Source organism: Passer domesticus, chromosome 15 (assembly GCF_036417665.1).
Source record: "Passer domesticus isolate bPasDom1 chromosome 15, bPasDom1.hap1, whole genome shotgun sequence".
Lineage (NCBI taxonomy): Eukaryota > Metazoa > Chordata > Aves > Passeriformes > Passeridae > Passer > Passer domesticus.
In genome coordinates this window covers 669,542-688,522 of record NC_087488.1, presented here as the reverse complement: position 1 = coordinate 688,522, position 18,981 = coordinate 669,542, and the positions used below count along the sequence as shown (strand labels likewise).

The following is an 18,981-nucleotide window of genomic DNA, read 5'->3' as shown; positions in this document are numbered from 1 at the left end:
CTCGCTCGCAGTACAACCGTTGTGAAAAGGAACTCACCGACTTTTATAGAAAGGCCTCACTGCCAGGATAAATGTATTTAAGAAGTGATGAAACTTCCACGTCTTCACTCATTTGAGTATTGTGACACGCAGCTGGTTTCGAACCTGGCCGATGGGGGGCAGGCAGGTCAGAGCCGTCTCGCAGCGGGCACAGCTCGGGGGGGGCGGGCCAAGGTCCCGCCTTGCCTGACGGGTGCGCGGGGCCCCGCCCTCGGGGGCGGCGGAGGGAAATGACGCTGCCCAATCACGCGTTGCCGCGTCATGCGCATGGGGTGACGGGGGCGGGGCCGGCGGTGTCAGGATGGCGGCCATGGCGACCCAGGGGGAGCGGGCGGTGCTGGTGAGTCGGGCGGGCGCTCGGCGGGGCCAGGGCGAGCGGCAGCGGCTTCTGGCTGATGACAGCACTGCTAGACCCCCGCAGACTCGTTCTGTCTGGCCGCGCTCGGATGGGGGGGTCGCGGGATGGCGGCAAGGCCGTCCCCTGCGCCTGGGTCGAGCGCTGTGCAGGGGCTGCCCGGGCCCAGCCCTGGAGCAGCTGCCCTGACTGGAGGCGCTGCCGAAGTTCAGGCATGTTGTCGGGCCAGGCTATCGGACCGGTGCCCGACGCCCGTCGCCGTGTGGTTCGGAGGCCGCGGCCTCCTTCCGCCTCGCCCAGCGGCGGCGCCCAGGTGTCTCTGCCACCGGCGCCGCTCCTCCGATGGGCCAGATGGGGCTGGGTGGGGGGGCAAGGCCGGGGTCGTCCTGCTCCCGGCACACCGTGAATGTGCCCTTTGACCTCGGTGTCCTGCTGAAGCGCCCCTCGCATGGCGGGTGCCCGAGCCGCCCTGGTGAACTGGTAGCCTCGGCGACGGTGCAGTGCCGGCGTCACTGCGGCTTCCCTGGGACAGGATCTCCGATGAGGAATGAAATCTCCGGTATGGAGAAGGGGTTCAGAGATCTGTTGGTCTGGATGGAAAGCCACATAGGAAAACGGGTTTTTTTTATGTCATATGGTTTAGAAGAGTATGACTAGCATTCGCCAAAAACACAGATGTGCAAACTTTACTTAGTCCAAAATTAATGGGCAGGGGAAAGGAGATTTCTTGCTGTGACTAAAGGAAAGAATGATACCAATGGGCATTTTGAGTAGAAACACTTACTGGTGAGTGTTGGAGGTACTGAAGGTATTTGCTGCACCCATGGGATCACTGTTCCTTTGGGAACCTGGAGGAGGCCAAATATTACAGAGTGAAAGAATTGCATGTCCATCTTCTCTCTGGTGATTAGTGACAGGATCTGAGGGAACAGCATGGAGCTCTGTCAGGGGAGGTTTAGGCTGGATATTTGGAAAAGTTTTTTCATCCAGAGTGTGGTCAGGCACTGGAAGAGGCTCGCCAGGGCAGTGGTCACAGTACCCTGACAGATTTCAGAGAGGGTTATGACAGAACTCTCAAGGCACATGGTAGAATTCTTCGGACTGTCCTATGTAGAGCCCACTTGGACTTCATGATCCTTGTGGGTCCCTTCCAGTTAAGAATATTCTATGATCAGTATAATTCCTAGAAACGCAGAAGAGGATTAAAGTGTCAAAGTCAGTGGTCCTGCGCCCAAACTGCTTTGAAGGATAACAGGGAATCCTGCCTGGCTTTGTTGTGTGTGCCTGCCTTGGATAAATGTTTGCTGAAATAAACCTGACTTTGGCCTACTGGTTGTTGGGATGACTCTTGCATAAGGTGATGACACATCAGTGGGGGTTGTGTTCCTCATGGTAAACAGGAACCATCTAGCAGAGAAACCACAAGCTTAAAGATCTGACTTGACCCTAGCTTGCCTGTTTTTTTTTTTTGTTTGTTTGTTTTTTTGTTTGTTTTGTTTTTTTTTTTTTTTGTGGGCAACCTGCTCAGAACTCTCCCCATGGAAAATTTCTCTTTTCTTACAGGATGAAAAGTGGCAATCTTTTCTTTGTCCCATGCTTGCTTCTCTTCCCCACTTCTTTGATGACCTGCATGGGGACTCCATGGTTTAACAGGAACACTAGATGTGCTTTGAGGGTCTGCTTTATACAGGCTTCTCTGTGGCAGCAGCCAATGGAGGCTCAAGGCAGTGAGTCGTCAGATCCGAACTTGTTCATTACTGGATTTGCCCCAATGATTGGGAGTCCCCAGCCTGTGTCCCCCCCACACCCCCTTTTCAGTTTAATTGTTTTGGTTTTAGACTACTATTGCTTGGGGAAATGCTGGGGATGGGGGTGGGGAGGCTCATTTTAGTTCTTATCTTTGTTTCTCACCACTTAATTAGCAATGAATTTGTCTGCAAATTGATTCACTTTTGTCTGTGCCAGGAGTTGGTAATGGATGTCCCTAGCTTTACCTTGGCCCATGATTCCCCTTTGAGGAAGGGGCAGTGAGGGAGGCTGGTTATGTGTCTGGCAGCCAGGTAAGTCCATCTCAACAGCTTAAAAAGATGCCCCAGTTTTTGACGCAGTAGTATTTTTACTTTGCTCTGAGAGTTGCATTCAGTTCTAGGTTTTTTGGTACAGTGATTTGTGTACCAAATTGCTTTCTTAAACAAAGTCAGGGCAAGAATGAGGACAGTTTATTGGACTGGGGTGGAGAAGTGGAGATGTGGAGACTGAAGTGTTTCAACAAATCAGGAAGAAAACTTTTGTTGTCTTTTGTTTAAACAGCGCTGAAACAGCAGTACACTTAGAACTTAAATAATTTTGGCATGTGTCTGAGAGATTTGCTTGCAGTGTTTGATGTCTAGTGATTCCACTGCTATTTTTCCACGATGTAGGAAGAAGAATTTAAATGGCTTTTACAAGAAGAGGTCCATGCTGTTTTGAGACAGCTGCAGGATATTTTGAAGGTGAGGTTAATTTTGTCTGAGTTTTGTTTCACCTTTTGTGTAAGGAATGGTGATAAGTTGCCTCTGCAGGAAAAAATTCTTGGTAGAGGCTGCACAGAAAGGTATGTATGATCTGGTCACAGATCTGTCCTGTCCCTGGTGCTTGCTTGCCCTCTGCTCTTGAGGATTCACAGTAATTCTGATTTCCCCAAGATTTCTCTGTTCTTTACCCTCTGCTGAGAGCTGTTTTGAAAAGGTACATGAAGCCAGCCAGACCTATCTGCCAGGCATTTGCCTGAGATATGAATATTTTCTGGAACAGAGAATCTGAATCTGCCTGTAACTGATGTGTGCTGGTGGAAGCAAGCAACATGGCCTTTAGGTGACTGCTGCTACTTGTGCAGTAATTACTGGCATGTGCTCTCCTTGTTCAAAATCATGCTTTCCTCAACCTGCCCACTGCTCTGCTGGTACCTGCCCCTTTCAGAGCCCTGATGTGTCCAGCTGAAGCAAATGGGCAGCCCTTTTTTTGCCTTTCTCCAGCCTGAGCATGTGCTGCGGGGCTGACTCTTTCCAAGCAGCCAGTGGAGAACTGGCCAAAGGGACTTCTGTGCACCGCAAATGCACTGTGTGTCTGCTGGATCAATGTTCAACAGGCCCAGCCCCTTAACACTCTCTGGCTTTTGGAGGTTATGAAGTGATGGAAGAGCAAGGCCAAAAAAATGGAGGTGAGGGGCAAGTGCCAGAGCAGGTGCGAGTGCCATAGTGCTGATTCAGATCCCCAGGACTGGAGTCAATAGCAGGTGACAATAGACTGCAATATTTTTATATATAGTACCTGTTTTGAAGAATGTATTATGGTTTTGAGGGCGAAGTGTGTAAAGGGCAGTCACCAGCCAGTGTAACCAGATGGAGGGCTGGGAAGGGCTGATGTTCTCTCCACACTTTTTCATGTGTAAAGACCAGCTGTGATAAGGGGCAGGACCATGGTGCCTGAGGGTATTGCAGAGCTGAGCTGTCAGGTGCTACTCCTTCTGTGGGCAGCTTGGGGATCCTGCTGGCAGTGCCCAGCTCCAGGGTGTGGGATTTGAAAATGCCTTTTGCTATGGGTTGCATGTGCTGAGCCTCCTCCTGGGCTTCACCAGTCCTGCAGTAGGATGAAATCCAAGTGCTCTACTTGGTGGACTTTGGGAGGTTGGCAGAGCTGACCGCTACATGTTCAGCCACTTGATGGTGTCCACATTATCTTTGTTCCTGGCTCATGGTGTGCTGGGCCCAGGCAGATGCTCCAGCACTCACTGTGTCCTCTCTTGGGCAGGAGGCCTCCCACCGCTTTGCCTTGCCCACCAGTGGCTCAGGAGGAGCTGTCAAGCAAGAGAACTTTGTACTAAGCACATCAGGGTAAGTGGTGGTGGTCAGCAGGTAACTTCCCTCTGCAGCAAAGGGTGCAGATCCTGGAGGATCTGTGGTGAAGGGCTTTTACAGAAGCCCCGGAGTAGTGGGTTTTCCTTAACAGGAGATTCTGCCTTAAGGAAAACAAACTAGCTCTCATGGCAGGTGAAGGTAACGGTCTGTAGCTGTGCTCCAGGGCTGCATGAGCCAGCTTTGTGCCATTTTGTGCTGACACCTATAATGTAGTCACTGATTCCTGACCACATGCTTGTGTGTTGCCTCAGTGCTGCCGGCAGTTTGCCAAAGGGCATTTTTCTGATTATGACACAGGGAGTTGCAGTTACAAGACCTGAATTCTGCTCTTGGCTCAGTTCCTGACCCTGACTATGGAGAAATCTTAACCTTTTTCCTAATCTCCCTAAAGTAGCAATAGTAAATCTCCTTCACACAAAGCAAACTGAGGTTTGTGCAGAAGATGCTATAGGTGTGCAGTTCTTCTGAAATCGATATCCATTTTTTGATCCTCAGTGGTTTGAATACTAGCAGAGTTCACAAGCTTTTCACAAAGCAATTTACCTTAGTCATTTGGGCTGTCATATCATTGCAAGAAATCATGCAGTAATTCTGTACTAAATTTGAACATTATCTTCTTCAGGCCTTAGCTAATTTAGTTTTCATTTGTTGTTGTAAGGTGGATCTTGCAGTGTTGATCAAAAGAGTCTCTAATATAGTAAAATATAAGGTATGGCTCAACCACATGCTTCAGTCTTCTCCTCACACTGTTCGTTGTACATGTGAGTCATTTTGCAGGACCTTTCAAAGGGTTTGGGATGTGGGGTTTTTATTTTTTTAAGGTTGTGGGGTTTTACTTATTTAGGGTCTTTTTTCTTGGAATGGGGTGTGAGGAATCATCTGACTCTTCAATGTCAGTAATTAATTTATTGTCTTGTGCTTGTGCCTGCTAAAGCTGTTTGTAACAGCAGCCAAATTGTTGACAGGTGATAAATGGAATAAGAATGGGATCAGAAATGAAGGTAATGTTTTAGTCAGAGCAATTAGGGTGAGGTTGCTCATAAAGAATATGACTGGAGTTCACCACAGGCCAATGACTGCGGACTTGAAAGTATGTGTGGTGTTCAGCTGCTGGGCAGGAGCATTGTTCAGACCCTGGGCAGGAGGAGCTGTGCTGGCTACACAGGACGAGGAGGGGAGATGTTAGGCTGGCAATTGATAGGTGCCTCTTGTGACATGTGTTGCCCAGATGTTTCTTCTCATTCCAGCACAGACCAGGTGAAAGGTGTGATGACGCTGCAGGGAGATGCACTGTGTCAAGCTGTGAGTACTTGCAACACTTCTTGCTTTGTATGGCAAGGGGTAGTTGTCACCCTTATCAGCCTTTGATCACCTCAGGGAGGGAGGTCACCCTGGTTGTGTGTTACCAGTGATCAGTGTTCTTTGTCAGTTCTTCCTAATTGGCCTAGGTGTTTCAGCAGGCATTGAAATTTATCAAGATCCAGCATCTGACATCCCCTTCTACCACCACCATGTGGTGGTGAGTAGTTAACTTCCACTGGGATTCCTTGCCTTTACCACCTTTGTTGTGTAATAATAAGTTGTCTTGGGGACCTTCTGGGCTAAGGTCATGTGTCCTGCCAGGATCCTGATTCACTCATGCATTTCAGCCTATTCTTTGTATTAATATCATCCTGTGGAAGCACTGAGGTTCTGGCTGTGCCAGGACTGCAGATGGCAGTTTGCTAGGATGGTCTGGAAGAAGGGAATGTGACTGCAAGCCCCCATCTTCAGGCATTTCTTGCTCTCATGTGTTTGTTTCTTTTTTTCAAGGATGTTAATCTGAAAATGCCCAGAAACAATCAGCTCCTGCATTTTGCATTCCGGGAAGACAAGCAGTGGAAATTGCAGCAGGTACCTGTTGGCTCTAGATTCCCTCCCATCCACAGTCTCAGTGCTCTCTGAGCAGGAACTTCAGTCTTTTGACAGAGATTGTTATGTTTGTTATGTCCATTCCACATGAGCTACACTGGTAAAAGCTAAGGGAAGAAGCAGGTGCAATTAAATCAGTTAAATTGAGTTGGGGTGCCTGGGTGGGCTCATTCCAGACACACCAGCTGCTGATATGAAGGCTGTCTGCATAGCAGACAAGATCCTGTAAAGGACTGTCTGGAGCTGCCTGTGCAGGACTGTCCCATGTCACCGCAAGATAGCAGGGCAAAGAGCAGCTTCAGGGGCTTTGAGTAGCTTGTTCTCATTCTCGTACAGATGCATTTGTTTACACTGAGAACAAATTACTCTATTCAGTAGCATGTCTCAGTTTCCTCAGGTAAGGAGTTAAAATAATGCAGATATCCAGAACCAAAATCTTTTTCCCATCATTTTGCTGGGACATAGCCGATTTCAGGACCTGACCTAGTGTTTGAAGACATGGTTTTCCTCAGTTTGTCACAGCTGAGTAGGTTGGAGGAGAGTGGATTCAATGTATTTCCTCGTGCCATAGCTCAGGTTTTTCTAGGTGATAAGTGCATTTGGCATTAAGTGCAGTTCCCAACATCTGCTTTAGCAGTTTAAGCTCTACCTAGAAAATTTGTAGAAATCTAGAAAATTGTGTACTTAGGATATTAATGCCAAACTTGACTGTGTTTGTTTATGCCTTGCAACAAAGCAAGAAAATTTTTATGACAGAACTCAGCAGTGCCTCCTCTTTTGTGGCTATTTTGTACTGCTACCTGGTTGATAGAGTTCTACCAGCTTTTATGGAAAACTACTTCCTTTATTTACTTGCATTTTGTGTTCTAATGTTCAGATATGGAGTGTGAGTGCCTAAAGGACTGTGTGCAAAAGCATTTAAAGTGGTTATATGGTGATCTTTAGCCTGTCTGAATTAAAAATTAGCATCTCAAAGGAGTGTCTTCCCTTAATGAGTTGTGACTGTTGGAGTTTTGTTTGTCTGTACAAAGTGAAGTCATGGGTAAGAAGTTGTAGCATAGGCACGTTTTTGAGGAATACAAGTGCAGGCACATAAATTTTGAGGTAGTTGATTAGAAGACAAAGCAAAGTCAAGAGGGAATATGAATAGAGCAAATCATAACAGCAACAGCAAGCATTGCTTGGTTGGGTAGTTCTGCCAGGAGCAGTTAAGCTTGCTCAGAAGCCTCTAGGAGATTTAAAGGCTGGAGGTGGTGATATTTGGAAATGCCCAAGTACCTGCAGTCTCTGCAGTCCGACAGTGGACTTAGCATTCTCACTTTTCTCTCTGTGGCCTCCAGTGCAAGAGCTTTCTAAGAGCAGGGCTGTTCTGTATTGCCTGAGCTCTGCATTAGAAGCAACCAGAGCCAGGTCTGTACCAGGGAGGCTTCTGCAAGGGTGTAGAGCTGGGAGCTGTGACTACTGGAGGACATTTTAAATATATCAACTACAAGTACCTCATGCTGTGTAGCCTGTCTCCCAGCAGACAAGCTTCTCTGCTTAGCTGTTCTGTTTGCACCCTCTAATTTACTCCTTGGGCTTATTTTTCCATTTTCACACTGCTGCCTAAAATTGAACACAGTCAGCTTCTCCCAGGACCATTGTCTTCCTCTGGTTTGTCCTTGCTCCCATAAAAGCAAGGATACACCAATCAACCTTGCTTTTATGACTGTGTTCCTCTTGCTTGAGGGGAAGTCGAGCCAGATGTGTCCTGAGTCTGGTCTGGTCCCACACAATGGCACAACTTCTTGATGCTGGAGATTACTCTTAATCCAAACAATTTCACTTTAGAAGGTCTCAGGGATATTGGCAGAGACGTTGTATTAGAAATCAGTGCTTGGTGCTCTTTGGTGTCATTTGTTTTAGCTCTGATAGGATGAAATAATTGTTCATGGTGCTAGAGCTGACTGCTGTATGCCATTACCAGTGAGAATTCCTTCCAAGCCGTCATGGTCAGAGTGCTCCCAGGATGAGAATGTCTGATGTCACTTCAGGACAGGAGCAATATCTGTACTGACAGTCCAGGTTGTAGCTGTCAGACTGTTCTGTATCTCCAGTCCATGAGTGGAGAACCCAGTAACGCTTCAGGGGAACCAGTGGTAGGTTTGTGTTAGAGAGTATCTGACATTTAGATGTGGCATTACATTTGGGAAGACACCATTCTTAAGGTCAGTGAGATAGCTGGGGAAACCTTTACTTCCGAGTACATGTTATTACGGAGTGTTTCTTTCATAGGGCTGTATTTGTACCTTTGCAGATCCAGGATGCTAGAAACCATGTGAACCAAGCCATTTACCTGCTTATGAACAGAGATGTGAACTACCAGTTCAAAACAGGCTTGGAGGTGCTCAAGGTGAGGAGAAAGCTCTTGATGCTTGGGTAGGAACATGCATTTTTCTTCCCTCCATTTGTTGTTTTAAACACATTTAATGCAGATTACTCTCTGAGTTTCTTAGTGGAAACAGACTTAATAGTTGTACCCATACATACCATGTCAAGAAGTGTCCATATGACCTCATATTTTATATGAATCTGTACTAGTTTAGCATTAGTAACAGGGATGTACATTCTGGTGAACAGTAATCTGAGCAGTCAGTGCACTGTTACACACCGGTGACAATGTGGGAGGATATTCCTTGATCTTCTGTGGGTGATGCTGTTACATAACTTACTCTCTGTTGGTCAGTGCTGCAGGCAAGAGCAGCAGTGAGGCAGCCATCAGTAAACAGAAGATGACAGTACTTGTGATTTACTGAAAATCTGAAAGTGACTTCTCTCTTGCCAGTAGTATTTTCTGGGGTCTAATACAGAGCAGCTGCTGCATGGCAGTGAAGCTCAACCTTCTGCTTGAAAATGCTCTCTGAAGGCAACAGAATTTCGGCTTGCTCATTGGAATTCATCACAACATCAAACATGAGAAAACTCAAGTGGAAATAAGGGGAGATATTAGACGTTATACAAAGTGCCTTCATCTTAGCAGTCATGAGGTCTATTACAGACATGTTGTTTCCCGTTTTTTTCTGGAAGAGGAAGTCTGCCTGAAGAGCCTTTGAACTGTGGGTTCTGGCAGGATTGGCCTCACAATGAGCTGGATCTTTTTATCTCCTGCCTGTCATAGCTGGTTGTGAACAGAGGGAGCCCATGCAGCGGTTGTACCTGTGATGTGGGAGTGGGGAGACTGAGAATGCAGCTTGTTTTTTCCTTAAAAATAAAGGAAAAAACAAGCCTGTTCTTCTGAAGAGCTGATGATGAGTTTGTTGATGCCTCTGTAGCATCAGTCAGTGATCTTATATTGGCTTGGTATTCTTGTCATGAATAGCTATTCTCTTGTCACCTGCTGGTATTGAGCACTCCAGACCTGTCTCGTAAGTCTCTGATGGTGCGTTTATGCACCATCTTTATAAACTGCATTTATGTGGGAGCCACCCCTTCCCAATAAGTTCCTGAATTCCTGGAAGGATGGGGACTAGTGGCGTTTGTTGTTTTAACACTTGCAGAAGGCTGTAGGATTCTGCAGCACTCTATCCAGAGCTGTCCAGGAATCACACTCAGCAGTGGTTCTGTGCATTACCTTGTAGCTTATGGATGCTGTGATGTTGCAGCTCTCCAGAGCCCGAAATCGACTGACCACTCCTGCCACTCTGACACTACCAGAAATTGCCTCCAGTGGTCTCACAGTAAGTATGTGATGGTCTAGATCTCTATACAGGTTTGGCAGCACTGCAACAGTTCGGATACTGGGCTGCATCTTGGTGGGAGTGGGTTTCTGAAGTGTCTCCTGAGGCAGAACTGAAGCAAGTGCAAATCCTGATTGTTTTTGGCTGCTCTTTATCTTCCTGTGGGCATGCAGATGACTTGGGCATGAGGACTCTGGTTCTTTTGGGAGTAAGTTCTGTTCTCTGCTCAAGAGTCTTGTCCAGGGATGATTTGCCCTTGTGAAAACTGCTCCATCCTTCCTTGTCGCTGTCATGCACATATCATTTGATCAAGAGCAATGAGAGCAGCAGTCATTGCCTGCAGCTGCTCAGTCTTTGTTTCTCTCCTACTGTTTTTCTTTTGTCATAGGGTGATTGTAGTGTGGCTTGGGAAAAGGGAATGGTTTCCCAGCATTAGAAATTATCTTTTCACTGACAAAGAAACTAATTTTCTTGCCAGAAAATGTTCACCCCTGTGCTGCCTCCAGACATCCTTGTGAATTTCTATATTAACCTGAACAAGCTGTGCCTCACTGTCTACCAGCTCCATGTGATGCAGCCCAGCACAACCAAGGTGATGCCTGCTATCTCATGAGCCTTGTTTAGTTTCCTCTCCTTACATTCCACTGTGAGGAGGAGATCACACTGCTACCTGGTGCAATGTTATATTCATAAGATAATGCAGAAATAAGTTCAGCTGGTACTAAGTTTCTGTGTTTAGGTATGCTGTACACAGAACACTGGCTCTAAATCTAGTTTGGGGCATGGCTGCTTAGCCCAAAAGAACATACCAGTACTCTGGAGTAAGCCATTTTTTACCAAATACTTCAAATATAGTATGATAATTTTGTGTCATTTTGGAAGGGCATAGTTATATTAATCCAGTTTACATCTGAGTAGCATCTTGGGTTTCGTCATGGAGTTTTGACAGATACTTTTGTGCTTCACCTGTTGCATGGGTCAACTTGATGTCCTGTAAAAACAGCCTTAAACTCTTAAGCTTTATGAAATGCAGTCCTTCCATAAGGAAGATTTTCCTAAAAATCCGTATTTTGTTTTTCTTCTGGATCTTCTCATCTTATTTCTGTAGTGATAAAATTTGTAGCTACATTGAACTCAGCCAATGAAGGAATGAACTCCTTTCATGAAGGAGCAGGAAGGTTTCTAACAAAAGGGTTTCCATATTGATGGAGTGTCCAGGCTAATAGAGCATGGGTGTTTCTTGATGTCAATCTTCTGAAAGTGTAAGCTTTAAATGTCTTTCTCCTAAGTGATTTGTTTACTACATCAAAATCCTAATGACCTTTTCCTTCTCTAGAACTTCAAGCCTGCTGGAGGGTCTGTTTTGCACAACCCTGGGGCCATGTTGTAAGTACAGTCACTACAACGGCAGTGTACTTGGGTAACAGGTGTTGGTATGTCTTTAGGGTGAAATCCAAACAGCTGCGTGCAGTTTCTATTATAGCATCTCTGAAGTGGAGTAGCTGGACTGAGTCACTTGCTGTGCCTGTGAATGCTCTGTTGTGTCTCTTTAATGACTTGGTCCTAAAGGCCAGAATATATGAATTTCCAGGATTCAGCCCATCTAGACAGTACCATGAGTTTATCTAGAGATGACAGTTTACAACAAAAATTAGTGTTTGGATTTTGGCATTGCCATCTGCATTCCCTGCCTCTGTGCCTGTCTGGAATCAAGGGAAGTTCCTAACTTCACCCTTTAGTTTAACTGTAAATCTGGTCAGAGGTGGGTGCTGATTTAAATGTGATAGAAATAATCATATTCTCTCCTATGGGAATGTAGGACAGTTGAGTTCTATGCTGTTGTGTGTGAAGCTGTGCTCTTTTTCCCCCTTCCAGTGAATTTGGCAGCCAGCGATATGAAGTCAGCCATGTCCATAAAGTGGAATGTGTTGTCCCGTGGTTAAATGATGCCCTTGTCTTCTTCACAGTTTCACTGCAGCTTTGCCAGCAGCTGAAGGATAAGGTAATGGCCTTGAAAAAGGGGCTTTGTTTTTAACTCTGGATTTTGAGAGGACTTCAGATCTGATGTTATTCTGTTCAGCTTGCTGAAAATAAGGGATGAGTGAGTGTTCTGGAGCCAGGGAGCTGGCTGGCACTGCTTAGCAAGCAGCCATAGGCTAAGTGTAGTGGTGTGGCAGATGTCTCCTGAGCTGGTGACTAGATGGAAAGGAGCAAGCAGACATTTCTGTGTTCTCAGTCATGCAGTGGATGAGACAAAATAAGCAACCTAGATTCCAGTAGATCAATGCCCAGTTCCAGCTCTGCAAGTGTCACCTTGAGCAAGTAACTTTGTGCTCCTTGAGTGACGGCAGCAGGAAACCTGTCCTTCAGTAGTGCAGTGCTGAAGTGTGTAATGCTGTGAATCTAAGCCCTCCCTCACACATTATATGCTCCTTTTTTTGTGGTCCAAGGGGTATAGGAACTTACCTGCTTTTGTTCTTGCTTTCCAGATCTCCGTTTTCTCCAGTTACTGGAACTACAGGCCATATTAATTTTTTGTGGAATGGTCTAAGCCTTTACAGTACTTTGAGTGTCTCTCTCTGTTCTCTCATGCCAGCTGAGTCCAGGTCAGCCTGAGGAGTGCTGGGGTTCGCTGCCATATGCCCTGCACAGGGCAGGGTCAGTGTACCCAGAGACATAGCTTTAGTAGCCTTGTCTGGGACTGCTGCATAAGCAGGGCACCAAGTAGTGCTGTGTGTTTGGCAGGAGCTTCCATTGGTCCATCTTGTGCGTTCTGTGGCTGACACTTCCCAAGCCCCTGATAAGTTATGCAGGTCTTTTAAAAGGGATAGGTGCTCTGGACCACCCTCACTAACTAGATCTGTGCATTGTGCTGTAACTAACTCCTTGACTGTGAAGTGGCCAGGAAGGGGGCAAAACAGACTAACTTAACACACCTCTTAAAAGGTAGGACATGTGGCTCCCTGTAGTGAACTAAGTTTCTCTTGTCTGGTCCAGCTGTGCTTTTAACTAACCCTGAATGACTCCCTCTCCAGCCTGTTCTGCCATCCCCACGTTACTGATTCCTCTTTGGGGATGCTCTTACTTGCCGCTGTTTGAATTCTTTCCCCCCTCATCCAGCATCAATGTGATAATTATTATTTTTTTCCTAAGCCCTAGTTGGGCCAATTGGTCTTTTCCAGGTTTAGTATCTTGTTTTCACTACCAGCTTTTGGAGTTGCCCTGGTGTACCTTGTGCAGTCTTTCATCTTGTAATTAAATGCAAAGTGAGTACCATGTTGCTATTATGATTTGCTGCCTATGGATGTTACAATGTGTAACTCATACCTTTAGCCACTGCTAACTGTGAAATAAAGACACTCATACCTGCAGTGCTCACGTGGGCTGTGAAAGAATGAGTATCTTGAGATTCTGTGCTCTCTCACAATTGAGTGGCTGTTCTTGGTTATGCATGCTGAGTTGTCTTTTGTTTTACTGGGGAGGACAGTAGTGGAGGCACTGTTAGCTGGGCAGCTCTTCAAAGGCTGAGCCTGTTTGCATAGCCTCAGCCCAGTGCTGTCTGATACTTGAAATACTACCTGAAGTAGTTTTCCAAACATGTCTTGACAGTAGTGTTTGGAATAGGCTGTAGGCATTCAGACTGGGGTGGGTTGGCTCATAGAGTTCATTCAGAACATCTCTGGCAGAGTGGAAAGTCTGCAGGTCCTGTTCAGGATCTTCTCAGGAAGCTGCCACCTACCCACATGGCTCTGTTGCCCTTGGAAGTCTTATGCAACCTTCTCATACACCTTTTTGTGAACAGGTGTATGTAAATGCTCCCAAATTTCACTTGGTTCTGAATATCCTCGAGGAACACTGAAAGGGACAGCTGCTCTGACAGGAAGGATGATGGAGAGCATGGGCAGCTGGGTTCCTCTCCCACATCTGCTACTCAAGAGCTAGCAGGGGCAGAGACAATGTGATGAAAGAAGTAAAAATACTCAGGCATGAGATCCCAATCAGTTGCAAAGTTGGGGCTCAAGAGACCTGGTTTTGCTAATGAGAGTTCTGTAAGGGAATGGCCAAGAGAGTTGTTCCAAATATGTAGCTGGGGGGGTTAACAAAAAGCCCCAGACAGCCTTAGTAGTAGCAGGCAGCCTATCATGCATGGCAAGTATGGTGCAGGCCAGTACAGCCAAGCTCCTGAGGCAAGGGAAGGTCAAGAAAGGTGGTGTAAGGGGATAGACAGCAGTGCTGGGTGGGGACAACAGAGGCCCTGCTGATCTAACCGGAGAGCAGCAGGGAGAAGAGGGGGTGACAAGGAACAGGCAGTCTGTGCTCACTGGTGCTCCCAGGCCTAGTTCTGGTGCTGGTGGGGAGCAGAGTGCTTCTGATTTGAGCAGTAAAACCAGGTCAGTTGCTTTGCAGGGACATAGGGCAGAGTCCCCAAGCTGCTTGGGGACCTAGCTCCTGCTGAGCAGACCTGCATTGTGCTCAACCTGGGCAGCCCAAATATAGCTTCATCTTGCAGTGGGCGCAGATGTCGGGTCCTTCCTTCCTTTCTGCCTGCCTACCTGCCTCGTCGTGCTGCCAGCTTACACCAGATTGGGTGGTGTTGGCAAAGGGAATTTGCCAGCTTTTGGCTTTCTGTGCCAGCAAATTGCTGCACTTCGGCTGTGCCAGAACAGGGAAATTTCTGGATCTAGGTCCTGGCAGTGCCAGGAAACACCAGATCAGGGTGATGCTGGCACACGGTATTTGCTGGCTTTTAGCTTTCTTTGACAGCAAATTGCTGGACTTGGGCTCTATTGGCAGTGGGAAATTTGTGGATCTGGGCACTGGTTTTCCCAGCAAACACCAGCTCTGGGTGGTGCCTGTGCCAGCACCAAGAAGCTGCTGGGTTTTGGCTTTCTTTGCCATCAGATTGCTGCACTTGGGTTGGGTTGTGTTGGCACCAGGAAATTGCCAAATTGTTTTGCTTTCTATGCCCGCAAATTGCTAGAATTATGCTGTGCAGGCATCCACATAAGAGGAGAAATCCTGTAGATTGCCAGGGAATCATGAAAACATGTCCCATTCCCATCTTTTCCATCCTTGGACAGGTACATGAGCTAACTTTATTTCCTGTGTTATTTGCCTGACCACATTTCTGTTGCCATCTCTTTGCAAACAGCAGTCTGAATACTTTAATTTTCCACAAGCGCCTCTTTCTTCTGTTAATAGGTACTGTAATACTGTCAAATGTTAAAATATTGCCTTACTAATTTGGGTGGATTGGTCACCAGGAAGGTCAAGAGCTGTAGCTGTTTTGTTGGTTATTGTTTCAACAACAGCTTGTAACCCAGTTATCCTATTCAAATATCTGGCACCTGATACTAATTAGTAAGGATTCCAAGTGGCTGGTCTGTAGTGCAGTATAATTTTTTCCAGTGGCCATTCATCTTTTCCCCATTTTGGGGTACTCTCTCCAGCCAGTGCTTCATCAATTGATTGCTTTTCTCTAATTAAATGTAATAAAATCAAATAGATTTTGATTCCTAAGTGATTTCCCTGAACTTGTGGTAGGAAAAAGAACAACTGTCTATTATGTCCCATATAAAATATCCCTGAGTAGTCTGGAGGTAACCTGCAAAAAGCATGCTGGCCACAAATCCAATAATGTCCCTTCAAAGCTCATGTTCCATTAGCAAAGGGGCCTTCCTACCCTTTGTGATCAATTGGTGGGTCAAAATACAGCTTGTTTTGTGGCCTTCACCATCATCCAACAGTAGCTGCCCCACCATTAGTGTCCCAGTATTTGCATTTCCAGGCTCCCATGTGGAGTTCCCATCTACGTTTATATCTGAAAGCTGTTTGGTTGGATTTGGAGCAGAACTCACTAAAAAGGGTTCAAGTCCCATTCTGGTGTTGCCATTTCCACTGATAGTCACAAACAACATGCATTCTACTTGTGGAATTTTCTTGGGGCCAGCTTAAAAACAGGTGGTCAAAAAAACCCCTCGTCCCTTCCCACTGCTTTACAGCCTTTAAAATCTTTGCATCAAATATGGTAGGAACACCTCACCCAGCTAGCATTAGTGAGCTAAACAGGCATTTGGTTGCATTTGCATTTGCTTTGATATTTGGGACAATTTTAAGGAGGGTAATTGGGAATCCAAACCCAGTTGGTTTAACCCAAAGATAAATCAATTCACGAATGCTTTTCCTACATAGATCCCCCTGTCCTATTTAAGCTATATGTGCCTGTTTCAGAAGAATGAAGTCACCATGGACTTCCTTCTTCGTCCCCATATCCCATCCCATTAAGGACCTCACTTAGGGTGTTGACCCACCATTTAGGTTCAACTGATCTAGGCACTCATGGCCACTCTTCAGATCCTCCTGGCTCTCCCCAGACCCAGCAATAGCTGAGGTTAACAACTCTTGCTACTTCTTCTCCTAAAATTGAAAATTGATTCTACCCCTCCTGGTCTAAACTTAGCTGAGAATATAAAAGTAGAATTAGTAAGGAAAATATTCTAATATATTTATAATATTCTAATTGTCTAGTCTAATTTTCACCTTATCTTCTGCTCCACCTCTGGGGAATGATGGCACGGAAACCACTTAAGAGAAAGAAAACAGTGAAAGCAAGTAGTAGCATCCCAGTGAGTGGAGTTTCTAAAGGAGGGATATCCATACAGACTGTTTCAGCAGATGGTCTGTGGCTGGGCACAGGGGGCTTCCCCCAGTGTTGATTCACCAGTGGCTGCTCCGACCCACTCGTGCGGAGTGTCAGTCAGAGCCTGCTGTCCTTCTTTTCCAGCTGAGATGTCCAAATCTCTGAGGCCTTAGAGACCTTGACCCAAATGTGATGGGTCCACCTGTGTTCAGCTGTCTTTATGGCTGTTTCTGTGGTCAGTAACACTTGGAAAGGTCTTTGCCATCAGTGGTGCTTCTTTCCACTCCTTAACCAGAATGAAATCCCTTTGCTGGCTGTTACAAACAGCAAAGTCCAAAGGCAGGGGCTGTGCCAGCTGAATTTCCTATTGAAGGAGATTTCACAAGAGAGAGTATCCTGGAAACATATTGTTTTAAATATACATCACTTATCTCCACCCCCCACTAGGCTTAGAATTACCTGGGTAAGAATTCAAAAAAATCAATCAAAGAAAGATAGCTCATCTCTCTTCTGGGTCTGGCATTCATTCTTGCCAAAGCCAATGGCAAAAAGGGTTCCTGTGGCATCCTGTGGAAACCTGTGGCATCTTGGTTTCTGTTACCAGCTTCAAAAGGTATTTCTTTTTTTTGTTACTTTTTTTTTTCCCCTACTGAATACAAGAGATCTGGCAGTGTCAGGGGTATGGAGGATCCATTGTTCTCCTAAAGTAACCATAATCCCTTGAAGGATCTTTCCTGTAAAACAAGTTCCCCTATCTGAGTCTGTTGCTTCTACAGTCCTATGTCTTGGAATTATTTGTTCCAAAAAGACTTTAATAACTGATGCTGTAGTTGCTGAAGCTGTTGGAAATGATTCTGGCCACCTTGTTAGCTGGCATACTATTACCAGAAGATATTTAAACTTTCCCACTTGGGGCATCTCAGTAAAATCCACTTTGTATCTTTGAAAGGGACATACAGCCCAAGGTCTCCCTCCCCTGGCAGCTTTCTTTGTAGCCCTGTTACTGGCTTTAGGACAGATCAAGCAACCTTCAACAGCTGATTTTGCTAGACTAAAAAGACCCACAGCACCATACCTCTCAAGAATTGGCAGAAGAAGGCTTCTGCCAATCCTTGAGAACTCCAATGACTGCCTTCATGGAGTTGTTCCACTACTTGTAAGGCCAAAGCTTCTGGTATCTCTTCTTTGTCATCCCTTGTAAACCAGTTATCCCCTTTTTTCTTTGCCCCATAATTTTTAACTATCTCCAGTTCCTTTTGTGGAAAAGACAGTTTCTCTGGCAGTGATTGAGTCATTGGGAGCAAAGGGAGGATCTTGCAGAGTTCTGGCAAAAATGTTGCTTTCTGAATTTTATCTGCCAATTGATTACCTCTTGCCTCCTCCGAATACCCTACCTGATGTCCCCTAACGTACATTATTGCCACCATTCTGGTAAATTCACCACCTCCAGTAGACAAGTAATTAAGCTTTCATGAGCTAATGTGTGGTGTTACATTTTAGTTAAATGGTATGCTCTGTCTTACCCATTGAAAATGTACGGTTTATTCCAAGCCTGTGATCCTCCCCTGAAGTCTCATGTATCTGTAATCCCATTGGCCCAAGTCTCATTCTGTGCCCACTTTGAATCTCCCTGTTAAGATGTGCGAGGGACAAGAGCCCTCTTTTGGCCCCTTTTCTCCCTAGGCTCTCCCTCTCTCCCCCTCCCTTCCCCCCTTCTCCCTCAGAAACCATGCTTCTCCCGGGGATGGGACCCCCAGTAAACCGTCTGTAATCAGCACCCTCAGAAGCTGTGAGGAGTCTCCTTGCCTGATGGCTGTTACCAGTGAACACACAGCTTAGGGGGCCCTCTGGGGATTCCCTGGGTAGCAGCCTCAAACCAACTGCAACTGAAATCCAGCAAAGTTTCCAAATTTCTAGCTGGGCATCACATGGTCTGCCAGTGCAACTGGCTGCAAACAGAGGCCATATACAGGGGAAAAAGAAGTCATTTGCCCAGGGTCTGGGCATCAGATGAAAGCTGGTGTTTGGAGCTCTATGGACTTGCGGAATCCTAGTTTCTAGCAGCTTTAAATTTGGAGAAATCCAGCAAAATTTGGAAATTTCTAGCTTGGGTGGCCAGGGTCGGCCAGGGCGAGTGGCCGCAAAGAGAGGCCATTTTCCAGGGAAAAAGAAGTCATTTGCCCAGGCTCTGGGCATCAGATGAAAGCTGGCATTTGGGGCTCTAAGGACATGCATTGGCCTAGATTCTGAGCACTTGAGTTTTGGAGAAATCCAGCAAAATTTGGAAATTTCTAGCTTGGGTGGCCAGGGTGGGCCAGGGCGAGTGGCCGCAAATGAAATTGGGCTGCAGTGCCTCTCTCTGTCCCCAAGGCGGTAGCGCTGCAAGAAATCCCTGCTGGGGGAAGCTGCACCATTTCTCACTGT

At 46.2% G+C, this 18,981-nt stretch overlaps 1 protein-coding gene across 1 annotated transcript; it reads left to right on the top strand.

Annotated features, from left to right (window-relative positions):
- The first annotated feature begins 292 nt into the window (after nt 1-292).
- ROGDI (rogdi atypical leucine zipper) lies at nt 293-13,330 on the top strand. The gene is made up of 11 exons (XM_064390182.1): nt 293-379; nt 2,815-2,886; nt 4,184-4,266; nt 5,538-5,592; nt 6,103-6,183; nt 8,498-8,593; nt 9,819-9,917; nt 10,396-10,509; nt 11,254-11,303; nt 11,793-11,919; nt 12,407-13,330. The coding sequence occupies exons 1-11, from the start codon at nt 341-343 to the stop codon at nt 12,446-12,448; spliced, it is 858 nt and encodes a 285-aa protein (XP_064246252.1). The 5' UTR covers nt 293-340; the 3' UTR covers nt 12,449-13,330.
- Nucleotides 13,331-18,981: the final 5,651 nt, after the last annotated feature.

Bases quoted from the DNA above. Each gene is read 5' to 3' on its own strand.
- ROGDI (XM_064390182.1), top strand. From the start codon at position 341: ATGGCGGCCATGGCGACCCAGGGGGAGCGGGCGGTGCTG. The intron at 9,918-10,395 runs GTAAGTATGTGA...TTTTCTTGCCAG, and splicing joins TTGCCTCCAGTGGTCTCACA to AAAATGTTCACCCCTGTGCT. The intron at 11,920-12,406 runs GTAATGGCCTTG...CTTGCTTTCCAG, and splicing joins GCCAGCAGCTGAAGGATAAG to ATCTCCGTTTTCTCCAGTTA.